Genomic DNA, 16,085 nt, shown 5'->3' with positions numbered 1-16,085 from the left:
CCAAATAACTTGAGGCTCTTTGGTTGGAAGCTCTAGAAGGAAAGCAAAGGAAATATCTATTGAAAACCATTGATTAATCTTAACTTCCATTTCTCACGTGTCAGGAGACCCAGCAGAGAACAGAGATGTTGGCCGAGGTTTCCCAAACTTCTTAATCCTTCTGCTTTCACTGTTTATATTGATCAGATTGAAGAAGAGAAGAAAATCTGCTTTAGTACAATTTTTCAAAGACTCTGGAAATATTAGAGAAGAAAAGAAGTCTCTGTCTAAATCTTAGATTATTCCCCAATCAACCTTGAGCTCAATAGGAAACTATCAAAAAAAAAAAGCATAAATCACTCCTTTAAAAATTTCTTGTAGAGAAGCCAAATTATTTACTAGTATCTAGCATATCTGCAAGTATTCAACCTGCTACCCATAAAATCCTTGTGATCACTTCCCACATGTTTCTGAAATTAAAGGAAAGAAATAATTTTATTTTTCTGAAGGAGTTAAAGCCATATTCTTTGCTTAGGCTTTGCTATTCCTATAATCAATATCTTCAAGAAATAGTATTTTAAAGTGAAACATCTAGAAAAAGCCCACCAGACTTATTGTAACTTGCTTCATATGCTTAACATGACATACTCATGTTGCATCCACGTCTACCTTATGCCTTTGTAATCACTGCCCTATAGAAGCTGATTCTCCTTTATACCGGGTGGGCAAAAGTAGGTTTACAGTTGTAATATTATACAAATATATAATACAATTATTAATAAGTAATGCTACAAGAATAAACTCTGTTTTGTGTACTTACGACTGTAAATCTACTTTTTCCCACCCACCCCTGCATAGGACAGAAGAAAATAAATATTATAATCCTGCAACAAAAAAAAAAGTAGGACAGAGAGTAAAGAAATATTATTCTGAATAATACAAAAACAAAACAATAAGAACATCCAACCCTCCCCCCAAGTCTGTGAGAGCTATTTCTTTTATTTTCCTAGCATGCTAGACATGCATTATCAAGTTAGCTTTTGTTAGTTATTATGTATTTGAGCCTAATATATAATTAATTATATATATTAACATTTTTCTCAAGAACTTAAATTTAAAAGACCAAAATATACTATGATGTTGTAGGCTTCGTACCACAGAGGAGCTGGTGTTCTCCCCAAATCCTCACTTCTTGAAGTCAGTGTCATTTTAGGGAGGTTGGAGAGAAGCATCAGAGAACGGGTTTTATAACAGGGGAGAGCATCATATGAACAGTAGAATCACTCAGATATGTTCTGAGAAATGTTGTTTATATGTGACAGAGAAATCAAAAGCTAAAGAATTAGCTATACTTATAATTAAAAGCTATAGGTATAACAAAAAATCTTTTTTAAGTTACATATTTAAAAACCATTCAGGTTAATATTTTCTGTTGAGATATTTGGGACAGTTCAAAAGGGTCATACATCTATTGCTTTATTATTTTTTTTTTACCTCAGTATCTTTCTAACATAAAGGAGCTTGAGACTACAGCAGTATATGGTAAATGTGACGTGGGAACCATCTCTGTCAAAAATGTGAGAATGTTAAGCAGTAAACAATCATCAAAGCTAAAAATCACTTTTTTTGCTAGATGACAAAATGGAGGACTGGAGATGACTCAGTTATACAGGATCACAGCAGGGCAGTCGCAGTTTTGGGACCACAACCTAATCCCTAGCCCTCTAGTGAAGTGCTTTCTTCCTGCTTTTTCCACAACGCTATATTCTTTCTCTTCCAGAACAAATTCATGAAGAAATAGCTTTTCCTAGAGTAAATTAGGCACTTGGCCATTTAGATCTTTCCAGCAGCGTAGAAGAGGGCAGCACTGAGCTATCTTTCCTGAAAACTATTTGTTGGGGCTGGACTGCTGGGAATCTTACCTACTTCATAGAGACGATTCAGTCTTGGACTAAACCAGCGTATTTATACTGTTTACCACTTAGAATGCCGCTAACACTTAGAATCACAAAGCTGAGAACTGTTGTGGCGTTGCTGCATCCCTCCAGGAGCTAGCCTGGCTGGGAAGTGTCGGTGGTGTGCTCAGGATTCCATTACTGCAGTCTGGGCCAATCTGTCTTCTTCTTTATTCAGTTTGTACAACAAGTGGGTTGGAAGTACAATTTCTCATTTTTCTCTTTAGTATGTGGATTTATTTTACATTTAATATTTTTAAATTGCTAAGAATGAGTCAAATTAACAGATTCATATTTATTTGAGGATCTTTTAAATTGTATAGACATTTATTTCTATATAATTTGATAATATCACAGTGGTTTCAAGTGCTTGAAAGTACTTGAAGTAATTTGAAGAGTACTATGAGCTTGTTTTACATTATCGGCTTAGCAAATTCAGTGACTAATCACTAAAAGGTAAAGAGTTGGTGCCCTAGCCCAGTGGTCAGCAAACCGTGGCTCATGAGCCACATATGGTTCTTTGGCCCCTTGAGTGTGGCTCTTCCACAAAATACCACATGCAGGCACTACCTTGATAAGGAATGAACCTACCTATATAGTTTAAGTTTAAAAAATTAGGCTCTCAGAAGAAATTTCAATCATTGTACTGTTGATATTTGGCGCTATTGACTAATGACTTTGCCAACCACTGCCCTAGCCAGTTGGCTCAGGGGATGGAGTGTTGGCCCAGCATATGGATATCTGGGTTCAATTCCTAGTCAGGGCACACGAGAAGTGACCATCTGCTTCTCTCCCCCATCCCTGCCTGCAGCCAGTGGCTCAATTGGTTTGAGCGTCAACCCAGGCAATGAAGATAGCTCGGTTAATTTGAGCACAGATCCTGGTCAGGGCACATGCAGGAGTCTGTCTCACTATCACTTAAATAAAAGAGAAAGAAAGAAAGAAAGAAAGAAAGAGAGAGAGAGAGAGAGAGAGAGAGAGAGAGAGAGAGAGAGAGAGAAAGAAAGAAAGAAAGAAAGAAAGAAAGAAAGAAAGAAAGAAAGAGAAAGAAAGAAAGAAAGAAAGAAGGAAGAAGGAAGGAAGGAAGGAAGGAAGGAAGGAAGGAAGGAAGGAAGGAAGGAAGGAAGGAAGGAAGGAAGGAAGGAAGGAAGGAAGGAAGGAAGGAAGGAGAAAGAAGGAAGGAAGGAAGGAAGGAGAAGGAAGGAAGGAAGGAAGGAAGGAAGGAAGGAAGGAAGGAAGGAAGGAGAAAGAAGAAAGAGAGAGAAAGAGAGGAAGAGGGGAAGGGAGGGAGGGAGGAAAGAAGGAAGGAAGGGAGGAAGAGAGGGAGGGAGGGAGAAGGAAGGAAAGGAAGGAAGGAAGGGAGGAAGAGAGGGAGGGAGGGAGGGAGGGAGGGAGGGAGGGAGGGAGGGAGGAAGGAAGGAAGGAAGGAAGGAAGGAAGGAAGGAAGGAAGGAAGGAAGGAAGGAAGGAAGGAAAGTTTAAACCAACTCATAGCCAAACTATTGTGAAGTTTGGTAAAATTCAATAACTGAATTTTCACAATATAGTTCAACTATATTTTTATGTCTTGTTTTCAAAATTGTTTTACTGATTTTCAGGATAAGAATTTATATGTTTTCCCCAAACCAAGCAAGTTCAATCTACCCATTCCATTGCCTGCCAGTACCACTGGTCATGAGCTTCAAATTGTTTTTATTTACATAAATTAATACGTACATGTACAACATACTTCTTAGCAAATGAGTTTCTCAGAATATGGAAATGGGTTATACTATGTATATTGCTTTGCTAAGTTATGTGTGCCCTATATATGATATCCACCCCATTATTTGGAAAGTTGGTACATTTTATATAGTTAATTATTCAAAACTTCAAGGAGAGAGGACTAAAACTTATGAAATGCAGTGCCTCAGCAGGGGATAAAGGGAAGTACAGTTAGTCTGCATGAAGGTGGCCACCAGGGATGATACTGTACAGGGGTCCCCAAACTTTTTACACAGGGGACCAGTTCACTGTCCCTCAGACCGTTGGAGGGCCAGACTATAAAAAAAACTATGAACAAATTCCTATGCACACTGCACATATCTTATTTTAAAGTAAAAAAATACAAAACGGGAACAAATACAATATTTAAAATAAAGAACAAGTAAATTTAAATCAACAAACTGACCAATATTTCAATGGGAACTATGCTCCTCTCACTGACCACCAATGAAAGAGGTGCCCCTTCCAGAAGTGTGGCGGGGGCTGGATAAATGGCCTCAGGGGGCCGCATGTGGCCCGCGGACCCCTGCTGTAACATCTGCTGTAATTTTCCTTTGAAATGGGAAAGAAAGAAGAGTGTATGGTGGGAGGCAGGGGTGGGAGGAGTGCGTATTGCCAAAAATAATGCCATCAGCAAGACCAGGGGGTGGAATTTTGTTTACTTAGAAGTACAAACTGTTTTAGAATCTAATTAATTACTATCTAATCTACTTTAGTGAGTTTTTCCATAATCAGACAATTTATTTTGGCCTCATTAAAGCACTAATTGAACTACATTAAATAATGGCCATTTAAAATAAACAGATATACCTATACCTTTAATTATACATAAACAGTATGAATTTTCAGTAGGAAACATGTCAATGCCTACATACCAGGGTAGATCTCAATAACTTATATGGCTTGCTACTTATAAGTAGGAATTTAATTATTTCTTGGGCTATTAATATAAATCAATATACTTATATGTATTCACTAAATGCTTATAAATATACTTACTTCACATTTCTTTCAGAGACTGTTCAAACAATTTAAAAATTAATTAGCCTTTTTTACCACAAAAGGTTTTTGTTCACGGTATATACAATAGCATTCTATTTTACCAGATTTTCCTGGGATGCTCTAACATTCTAAAAGCTGGACATTTCTAAAACTTAGCTCAAAAATATTTAATTTTTCATGTTTAAACTATGCTGAAATCTTTCATGATCTTCTATTGGCTTTACTTTTAAAATAAAATAAAGTGTTTTTTCCCAAATACATAAAACCAACCATATTAAGTATAAATAATACTCCCATAAAAACTTATTGCAGATTTTAATGCATTTAGTCATGAGACCTCTACATTTTTCCAATTTCCTTTCCTCTGTTAACTGTGCTAATTGAAGCTAATCACAGCAAGATTCAAGGCCAACTAAACATGAACAGCAAGAACTATCTTTAATTTCCTTCGCCCCTCTCTACCACCGTGTAGTAAAATAAGGCTACGTCCCACGGTCATGACCTGTGAGCCCACAATATATAAAAATACAAAGTCACTTGTATAAAGAAAGAATAATGAAAACAGAATTTTGTAGCAAAACAGGACAGTCTTTTAGTCTCTGTTATTTTAAACCAGAACTGCCTTTCTACCTGTTGTGACACAAAGAAATTGTAGAGTTGGCTGGCACTAACAAAATGATCAGAGCTCCCTTTTTCATGACAGTGACACTGAGAGAACTAGAATCTTGGCTCTCCCAGAAAACAGCGGTTTTCTTTGCAATCTGCCTTTCTATCCTAAAGTGGTGCACAATAACTACAGTACACTCCAGGGTAGCGTGAACTCAGGTCATCTTTGCAGCAAGTTGGACTAATAGGTAAATACATCTCTAGAATAGGCCTGCACTTAAGATGTTTGTGCTTGTTCCCCAAAACTGAAAGTGGCACGAACCTCAAGTTGAATACCAGTGCCAACAGTAATGTATTGCAAATACAGTATGAGGCAAAATTAGGTTTACAGTTGTGAGTATGTGAAACAGTTTATTTTCTGTTATTTATTAATTATTGTATTGTTTTCCTAATGAACTGTAAACCTACTTTTGCTACACCCTCTACAGTCTACTGTTGCTCTCTGAGTGGTTCTGTTTATTATGCAATCATAGAGCTAATAGAAAGATATTAGGGAGCCATCTAAATCTACCAAGCTTCCTTTGAGCAGGAAAATATGAGCCCATCTTGGAGATGGAAGATTTTATTACATTTTTTATTTTCAACAGAGGAAGGTCTTTTGACAGTTTTTCCCCTTCTAACCAGATAACAGTCACTAACTGAAAGACACTATCTTAAATTCCTTTCATACTGACTTTTTTGTCTATGGCAGCAGCGATTAGATAATCAATTATCACATAAAATCCCTTCACTTGAAAATAGTATTCTGAAACTAAGTACTTCATCAGGCAGCAGTTCTCATTTATTTTAAGACCAATGAAAGGCTATTTTTTTTATTTTTCTTTGTTTTTTAGCGAGATAGAGACAGAGACAGGAAGGGAGAGAGATGAAAAGCATCAACTCATAGTTGCAGCACTTTAGTTGTTGATTGATTGCCTCTCATACGTACCTTGACCTGGGGGCTCCAACCGGACCAGTGACCCCTTGCTTAAGCCAATGACCTTGGGTTCAAACCAGTGACCTTGGGCTTCAAGCCAGCATCCTTTGGGTTCAAGTCAGCAACCATGGTGTCATATCTATGATCCCATACTCAAGTGGCAACCCTGTGCTCAAGCCGGTAACCTCAGGGTTTTGAACCTGGGTCCTCAGGCAAAGGGCTCAGTTGTTTTTTTAAAAAAAAGTGTAGAATTGTCCTGAACTTTCTCACAGTGCTTCAAAAAATGCATGTATAACCCTAAGTAAATAAAATTTTAAATTAAACTAACATAGGATGGTAAATGTAATTCCTTAACTTAGGTACTATCTTAATTCAAATTAGACATAATACAATCCATAATAATGGATTGTACTGAAAGTGAGATGATATAATTAGAGTCGTCATTGTTGGCTAAATAGTTTTCAACCAATGAAGACTTTTTTTTGTTAAAGCAGCATGTAACTGTAAACTCTATAATTATGTATTTTTGAATTCTTCCTTCTTGTAATTTGTTGCTAATCATCACCCTTGTACCTATTTGAGGTTTAATGCATTGAATGTTGTTGACTGCTAAAAAACCTTCCGTGGAGCCAGCCTTCTCCCCTTGCCCTGGAGTAGCAAGTAGAATGCATACCTTCTTTCACTAACATTCCACAGAGCATGCGCATGGTGTAAGGCGTGGTGTGGAGATATCTCCACCTGGTGGTATGTTGCTAATCTCTACGCCACATCCTTTAGGGAGAGGAAGCAAAACACATTCCTGGTGAATCTGTCACAGAAGAGCAATTTACTGATGAAGAAGGCAACCTCATCACCAGAAAAGTAATCATCATGGGGATTTCCTGCTTCTCTTAGAATTTAGATGATCTGTTTCTTTGCTGTCATGTTCCCTCTTGAAATATAGAATACAGGAAAATGTCTTCCTTTTCACTATTGCCCCCTACAGATCACTCGGAAAGTGCTAAGACGAATCGTTATCCCACAGGAGAGAAAACATGATGACGTGGTAATGGAGAGGGACCGCACAGAGAGAGTAGAGGGTGGACGCTTTGGGAGCTCTCTAGACTAGGCTGCGAACAGGCTGGCATCTGCAGTGTGGCAGCTTGAAGCATTTGCTGCTTTTGATTTGTTATGCATCTGATCAGGACCAAAGAAAAAGACTTTTTTTTCCCTAACATTCTTTAACATTATATACTTTTGCTATCTTCAGTGATTTCACAGAGATCCATTCATTGATGGAGGTTAGAACATGTAAATTCAAGCTTCCTTGAGAAAATAAAATCCGTCTACCACCAGCACACCCTTCAGCAGTGCCCTACCCCTGACCAGAGCTCTGTGTGTACCCACTGCCTACCTGGCACAGATGGGGACACTTGATGGAAAAGTTTCCAGCAAATGCACAGGATTAAAATGTTAGAATGGCAAATAGCTCAGTTCAAGATCCATATTTCAAATCTATATATTTTCCCTGTACAATATATTCTACAGGGAAATATGAATTCCTCTAACTTAACCCAAGGAGGATTCTCCTGAGTTTCCAGCACCCTGTTTCCACTGTGCCGGTTAGAGACCTAAACTCATTAAGGAGCACTGTAACTCAGCAAGTGGCTCTCCACCTCACCCCCTGCTCTCCCCTTCCGAACACATTTCTAGTTATTTTTATTTTCTTTTCTCAAATCTTTACTCTTTTCGTTTTAAAAATAGAAACTTGAATAGCCTGTGTTTACATAAGAAAAAGTGAACTGAAAATTTCTCAGAAGGACTAAATCAGAAAACTGAAAAAGCTACTCTGTGTTTCATCATAAATAGGGTAAAAGCCAGGGGTTGGTACAAAACCTTTACTCTCAGAGAAGTGTTCCTGGTGCTTGGTAAGGAGAGGTCTTGTTTTATGGAACATGGATGCCTGCTTGGTCTGGAGTAAGGATGGTTTGGTGATGCCACAAATTAAAGAAGAAGAAAAAAGTCCCTTAGATCCACAGCATTTCCATGGAGTTAGTTGTGATTAGTGCTTTACTGAGAACTTTCAGTCTCGTTACAACAGGTCGCTTAAAATTCTGCTGGCTTAAAAAGGCATAGATTATAATTAACTAATATTTTTTATATTTGGGGTGTGAGTGTCTTGAGAGCTTTAGCAATGATTTCTTCTAGGTTACTACAGGAAATGGACATGCTGCTCATTTTTTGATTCATTACTAATCTACTGAATTATTGTGAAGTACAGTTATGTTGTATTCATTTTGGTGGTGCTCTTGAGCTTGCTTTGGTGACGCTAAGTTGTGTGGTTAAAGCAAATAGATTGTATTTTTGGATGTGAAGTGACAAAGTGCTTTAAACTGTGTTTCACTTACCCTAATTCAGCCTCAAGGAACCAGACGGGAACTATTTTATAACGAAAACTCCTTTGCCATGAAATCTTAATGTATACATTCCTTTTAAAACAGGGAGAAGGTTATAAGGTGAAGACAAAGAAAGAAATTCGACATGTGGAAAAGAAGAGCCACTCATAACAGTCAGTGGTCAGTCAAGATGGTAAGTGTGCTCATATCAATAGCAGTAGGACTTAACGCCCTGTGAAACTGAATAAATGGATCTGATCATCCCCTTCCTCTCTTTTTCACTGTGTTCCAGCTTTGAATATCCCATGTGAAGTTGCTGGAGTTGTATTTTATGTTTATGTGTGCATACGCACACTAAAACACGACTGTAGTTCACAGCCCATAAACTTTTTCACAAAATAAACTTTTTCCGAAATTTAAATGTAAATGATGTTTGCAGAAGCAAATGTAAATAGTGGTTTTGAGACTCCTCTAAGAGCGGAGGCTCAGTATGAAATTCAGTGACAGTATGCAATCTAACAGGAAGATGATTTGGCAACAAATAATCCTTACAGATATGCTCTGAGAATTATATTGATCCAGCCTTTTACCATTGTAGTAGAACAGCATCTGAGAATATAATTTTGGTTGAAGTATAGAGGTTGCCAAGTTTAAATTAAATTAATGAAATCCACATATACTATTTTATATATTTTATACAAACAGAAGCAAATTAAATAGGCAGTTAATGGCACTACTATGTTTTAACTTAAAACATTTGTTTAAAGTTGTCTGAAATCTTCTTCGTAGAGAAGAATATTTTCCCTTAACATTCTAAATTTGACAGTTGTATTTATTTCTACATAGCTGCCATTAAAAAGGCAATTTGGGTAAAAAAGCAAATAAACCTTTGAAAAATTTCCCATAAGTCTGTAAGGTACGACAGGATGGTTTGTTTGTTTCTTTTCTTTTTTTTTTTTTTTTGTATTTTTCTGAAGTGAGAAGCAGGGAGTCAGAGACAGACTGCTGCATGCACCCGACCAGGATCCACCCAGAATGCCCACTAGGGGGCAATGCTCTGCCCATCTGGGGCCCTTGTTCAGGTTGCAACCAGAGCCATTTTTTAGCACGTGAGGTGGGGGCCATGGAGCCACCCTCAGCATCCCGGGCTAACTTTTCTCCAATGGAGCCTTGGCTGCAGGAGGGGGAGAGAGAGACAGAGAGAAAAGAGAGGGGGAGGAGTGGAAAAGCAGATGGGCACTTCTCCTGTGTGCCCTGACTGAGGATTGAACCTGGGATATTCACACATCAGACCAACAGTCTACCACTGAGCCAACCAACCAGGGCCAACAGGATGGTTTCTTTTAGGCTGTTCACCAACAGTTCTCTCTGCCCCACTGGTCAGAGTAACAAAGAACAAACAGAACCCAGTTTTCACTCGCATACATCCACGGCTCCCCAGTTCCAGCATTCTGGTATTTGAAATGCTGAGGCAAGGAACTGAAAAGTTATCTAGTCTCATTACCTCTAATGTTTTATGAGAGGCCCGAATAAATTAATTTCTTCCACCCCCATCCCCCAAAGAAACCCTATCGTTTTTTTCAGTCACTTAAAGATTTATTTTCACTTCCCCTCTGTGAGATTTTCTACAGGGGCTCTGAGCGATCATTGCTAGACAATACTAGCAAGGCACTTGCTCTCACTAGCTTCTGCTGCAGAGATGTAATGGCAGCCAGTCGTAACTAATAACCAGATCAGTATTTAATGGCATGGAGAAAACTAAGAACTGTAACGTGCTCTGGAAATTATATTTACTCTGGATTCTCTTCCAAGAGTTTCACTGGGCTCTTCATCTAATTCTCACAACCAACTATCTTGGATATCAATCCCTATTTAACAGGTGAGGAAACAGGCCCAGAATTGCCCAATGTCACATACGTGTATTAGAAATGGCAAAAATAAGATACACAAGCCCTACAAGGCTTCCTCCAGAGTTCACACTCTCAAACATGTGACCGGGAGACTTGACCTGGGTCTGAGGTGACAGGAGAGCTGTACTTAAGAAAGTGATGTTGGAGTTTTAAGGAATGAATAAGACTCAACTGGGTGAGGGCTGGGAAAGTTGATAGTATTTTGGGTAGCCTTCCAGGCATAAGCAATAACATTCTGCAAAGGCGTGACTTAGGAAGAAACAAGAATGGAGAAACTATAAGAACAGGTCAGTGTAGCTGGCACAGGAGTTCTGCCATTGTGTCTGGAGAGGTAGAAAAGATCCAAATATTTAGGTTTTGTGTGCCTCTGTGTAAAGATTCCGGTCATTACTCCAAAAGCAGTGGGAAGCCCTCGGAGGTTCCCAGGCAAGGACAGGGTATGATTCAGGTTATGCTCTACATCACTCACTCCAGCTGCAGGGCAGCCAGTGAATTGGAAGTGGCAATAATGGATGAGAAGAAAAGCTGCTAAGAGACTACTGTAGATCCTGGCTTGGGCAGTGAGGACGGTAAAGTTGGGCTGAATCAAGAGATAGCAACATGACTTGCCTTTTATTGGATGACAAGGGTAAGATTTGAGAAAATTAAGGATGACATCAGAGTAGCAATATCTAGAATGAACCCACCTAGTATTCATGTCACATAGCTAAACTTGATGAAAGACATCATCTAGCAGTTTAATAAAACACTGAGCATGAGTTTGCTGTCTTGAATGAGACTATTTAAGAAATTCTAAGTGATAAATAAAATGAAAATAGAAAAGAGTTCAGTCACCTTTAGTGTGTCCTTTAAAAGTGTTTTTCAACTGCTGTGCCACAAGCCAGTTTGCTAGAAATTTCATGCCAGTCCACGAAAGAGTTAACTACTGTGATATTATATGAAGATTATACCCAATGATCTTAGTCGAATTTGCTTATTCTCAAGAAGATTTCTGCCTTATCAGTCCCCAAAATAATTCTCCTCTTTTCACTGGTCCCCAAGTACAAAAAGGTTGAAAATCACTGCCTTAAAGTTTGACGTCTCATCCAATCAGAGACTCAGACATCAAATGGGAAAGAACCAGAAAAGTCACCTACACTAGCTGAGCCATTTTTCTAGAGTAACACAAATCTTAATATGCATGAATAAATTATACCAAAAAACTATATGACAGTGCTATGCTTCCAGGATCTGAGAGTTTTAATATAGAAATGTCACTAAATATACAAAAGGCTTTAAAATCATAAATAATCCACATTGTACAGATGTTGTCAAGACCTTGGCTAACTTGCTTTATACCACTCAAAAGGAGAGAAAGTCAGGTAGGAGAATGCACATGAATGTGAAAACCACTTCAATGTAAAGCAAATTCAGTGTGTCACAGGGAAAGAATGGTGATTTGACTGCAAGCCTCATTCTCCTCCCCTGGGTAGTATTTACTTTCCATGGTGAGCCTAGGAAATGAGTCCAAGAATACTACCTAGAATTCCAGTATATTGCATGTGTGCTCTGGGAAAATCAATTTGCAAATATATTGAGGAATTTGGTAGCCCTGCTGGCTGCCGTTTTTAAAATAATAATAATAACAACTAAGCAAGTGGAATGCTGCCAGATTTCACTGAGTCTCAGATGGTGACATCAAATCTTATTTCCCTTTGTAGACCCAGTTGAATTTTGAGTTAGCTGAACCCTGCACCTGCTTTTCTTTACTATTGAGTGACAGCCATCCTATTTGTAATGTAATGGCTTCAAATCACTATAAAGATTTACACATAATGTATAGCAATCTATAGTTTACAAAGTGCTTTTCCATTTTCCTCTTGTGTAGACCTTCATACAAGACTTGAGGCAGGTCAGGCCAATATTGTTTACTACCTTTTATAGATGAGCTACTAAGGCTCAGAGAGGTCAGGTAATGTTTCTGCTGTCACACAGCTCATGATTAATAGAGCCAGGACTTGAACTCAAGATTACTGAAATTTTGCCTAGTGCTCTTTTCTGTTACACCGAGCTGTCTTTCTAAAATCACTTATGAATAATAGTCATATTTTCCAGTGATTATTGTATGACAAGTACTAGGTAAGATCATTCTATATAATAATCCCCAAAATAATACTATAAGGCAAGTGCTACTACCCATTTTTATAAATGAGAAAACTGAAGTTTTGAAAAGTTAAACGACTTACCCAAGGTCCCATAGCTGATGAGCAAAAGCTAGGAAATTTGAACTTATCCAGAACCAAGCCCTTCACTATTATGTATATTATTGTTAAATAGTATTTGATAACTATTAAAGACCTAAAAGCAGGCTTTAAATCAAAGTTTGTACCAAGGTAACCTGTAATAAAATTCTTTATACTCTACATAGTAAAGACAATTTTTTTGTTTTTTGTTTTAAAAGCAAGATTTTATTTTTAAGGTAGCCATAGTCTGTAAAACGTTTACAGTTACACCATTAGAGGGCTGATTAGCGAGGCTGTGGCAAGGGAAGGCCCCTAGATATAAACTGTAAAATACCTCTGTATCGCTGTATTCCAGAACTCTACCTCTGTATAGCTGTATTCCAGACCTCTGGAGAAAATGCTCAGGATCTCACAGCCATGGAAACCAATAGTGGCGAAAGTGCCCACGCTTACCAGGGCAACACTTTATCAGAGTCAAAGAGTTGACTCATTTTATTCACTCCTTCAAAAACTATTTGACCTTTCACTTGGCTTAGAATAAAAAGTCTAGATATACCTTCTTCCCTGCCCTTCTGAAACTCTCCCCCTGCAAGGAAGGAAGAGATGGGACAAGTGTTGTTCAAGAGCTAAAAATACACAATCCAAGGCCCAATGAAAAGCAAAAGAGAAGAGACTGAGAAACGTGGGTAGGAAGAGAAGGAAGGACTAGGCAGTGGCAGTCAACCTGGTCCCTACCATCCCCTAGTGGGCGTTCCAGCTTTCATGGTGGGCGGTAGCGGAGCAAACAAAGTATAAATAAAAAGATAGATTTAACTATAGTAAGTTGTTTTATGAAGATTTATTCTGCCAAACAGCAAAAATTCGACATAAAGTACTTGGTAAGTAATTATTATTATATGCTTTAACTTGCTGTAACTCTGCTTTATAAATTTTATAAAGTAAAGTTACTTCCCTACTTTATAAATCACCATTACTGTGGAACCAGTGGGTGGTTAGAAAATTTTATTACTAACAGAGATACAAAAGTGGGCGGTAGGTATGAAAAGGTTGACTACCCCTTGGCTAGAGTAACAAATACTCTGTGTTCTCAGTGGGCTCTAGGGAAGGCACATCAGAAAGCCATGGGAGCGTGAAGTCTTCAAAGATGAGTAAGCATTAATCTGCTAAAGTGGATCTCATTGGGAGAGCATTCTGCACTTGCAAGGAGATGACATTTGAAACAAACTTGAAGCGTAGAGGGCGTTTGATATAGGTGAAGATTCAGGAAGGGAAGGACAGTATATGGGGATACAAAGTCATGAGCAAAGCCAAAGAAGTTGGAAACCAGTGTGTTTGGTAACAGACACGTGGTCCTTGAGGTCCGTGTGATGCGTGTGGTCTGTGGACCAGCAGTGTCGGCTTCACCCGGCAGTCCTGTTAGACATGCAGAATCTCTGGGTCTGCTCCAACCGGCTGGATCACAACCCACATTTGCAGATCCCTAGGTAATATACATGCACATTAAACTGAGAAGTGCGGCTTCAGAACACATCACTGGCTGTCAAATTTGATTGAACACAGGAATCATCTAGAGAGTTTTTTTAAAGTTTTCTTTAATGCAGGGTTCCACCCCAAAGAAATTCTAAATAAACTGATATGCGATATAACCTGGACATTGGGATTTTTTTAAGTTTCCCCAGATAATGCTGAGGTTCACTCAAGTGTGAGCGCCACTGGAGATCGGGACACAAAGCTCTCTGCTGAAGAGCAGTGGGCGTTGAGCCTGAAAAGGCTCACTGGGCTAAACTACACAGGGCTGCAGATCTCAGGCTAAAGACACGGGATTTTTTTTCTTTTTGTAAGCCAGGTATTAGGGGCTAAAAACTACTGGTATGTGGACCTGTAAGGAAAGGTTGATTCTGACTCGAGCACACTCCTGACTTGAAAATGTGAAATGGAAAGGACTTCATTCATTTGTGAAATATAAACTATCATGAAAATCCATTGAATAGCTATTTTTTTATACTTTAAAGCAGGGGTAGTCAACCTTCTTATACCTACCGCCCACTTTTGTATCTCTGTTAGTAGTAAAATTTTCTAACCGCCCACCAGTTCCACAGTAATGGTGATTTATAAAGTAGGGAAGTAACTTTACTTTATAAAATTTATAAAGCAGAGTTACAGCAAGTTAAAGCATATAATAATAATTACCAAGTACTTTATGTCAGATTTTCGCTAAGTTTGGCAGAATCAATCTTAATAAAACAACTTATTATAGTTAAATCTATCTTTTTATTTATACTTTGGTTGCTCCGCTACCACCCACCATGAAAGCTGGAACGCCCACTAGTGGGCGGTAGGGACCAGGTTGACTACCACTGCTTTAAAGTGTTTCTTAAAATTATATATGTAGTGAAATGACTAAAAGGAATGATTAACTTTTTGAGTTGGTTTTGACTAACTTGGTGTTTTAAAGGCCTGCAAAACTCAAAGACAGATTCCTGAATGCAAATACTTCTATCTGGAACCTATTATCTAAACCCAGAAAGGGAAGATGACTCATTCTTTTTCTGAAATGTCATCTTGATGGCTTCTGCCCTCTCTCACCTTTCCATCACATGTCACTTTTATCATGGTTTATACAGAGTGCCAATATTTTATAACAGGCATATAGGCACTCAAAGCTCTAATGCTTTTTGTGCAACTTGGTATAAAGTTTTTATCCAATAAATGACCTTCCTGCATCCTGTATGGTTGGAGCCAACACACTGATTGTGTGACTGAGAAGGAGAGAGATTTAGATGTGTAAAAGGAACTAATTCCTAACTACTTTTCTTTTTAAGATTTTATTTAATGATTTTAGAGAGGAGAGGGAGAGAGAGAAAAGATGGGGCAGGGGGGACAGAAAGCATCACTTTGCTTTGTCATTTGTGCCTTGACCGGGCAAGCCCAGGATCTTGAACCAGAGACCGGGTCAGCATTCCGGGTCAATGCTTTATCCGCTGTGCCACCACAGTTTAGGCCTTTTTTAAAAAAATTATCACTCAAGTCTTACCTGACTATAAATGGGCATAATTAATAGCATTTAATTTTTTTTTTTTTGTATTTATCAATTTTAGGAAAAGAGGGAGAAAGGGAGGGAGGGAGGGAGGGGGGGAGAGAGAGAGAGAGATTTGTTGTTTCACTTATTTGTGCATTCATTGGTTGATTCTTGTATGTGCCCTGACTGGGGATTGAACCTGCAGCCTTGGCTATTGGGATGGCCAGGATGATGCTCGAATCCACTGAGCTACCTGGCCAGAGCACTTTTTTTAAGAT

General features: G+C 38.5%; 1 protein-coding gene across 24 annotated transcripts in view; it reads left to right on the top strand.

The window, feature by feature from the left end:
- The window catches only part of ANK3 (ankyrin 3), a 755,326-nt gene that overhangs the window by 735,631 nt on the left and 3,610 nt on the right, over window positions 1-16,085 (top strand). For 22 of the 24 annotated variants that reach the window (XM_066348428.1, XM_066348429.1, XM_066348430.1 and 19 more), the window contains 3 exons: window positions 7,059-7,142; window positions 7,267-7,326; window positions 8,762-8,849. In XM_066348428.1, coding sequence (XP_066204525.1) covers window positions 7,059-7,142; window positions 7,267-7,326; window positions 8,762-8,827 — 210 coding nt within the window. In that variant the 3' untranslated portion in view covers window positions 8,828-8,849. The remainder of the gene's footprint in view (window positions 1-7,058; window positions 7,143-7,266; window positions 7,327-8,761; window positions 8,850-16,085) is intronic. The other 2 variants (XM_066348443.1, XM_066348445.1) reach the window with 1 other exon arrangement.

Source organism: Saccopteryx leptura, chromosome 9 (genome assembly GCF_036850995.1).
Source record: "Saccopteryx leptura isolate mSacLep1 chromosome 9, mSacLep1_pri_phased_curated, whole genome shotgun sequence".
In the NCBI taxonomy this organism is placed as follows: Eukaryota; Metazoa; Chordata; class Mammalia; order Chiroptera; family Emballonuridae; genus Saccopteryx; species Saccopteryx leptura.
This window is presented reverse-complemented; position numbering and strand designations above follow the sequence as displayed.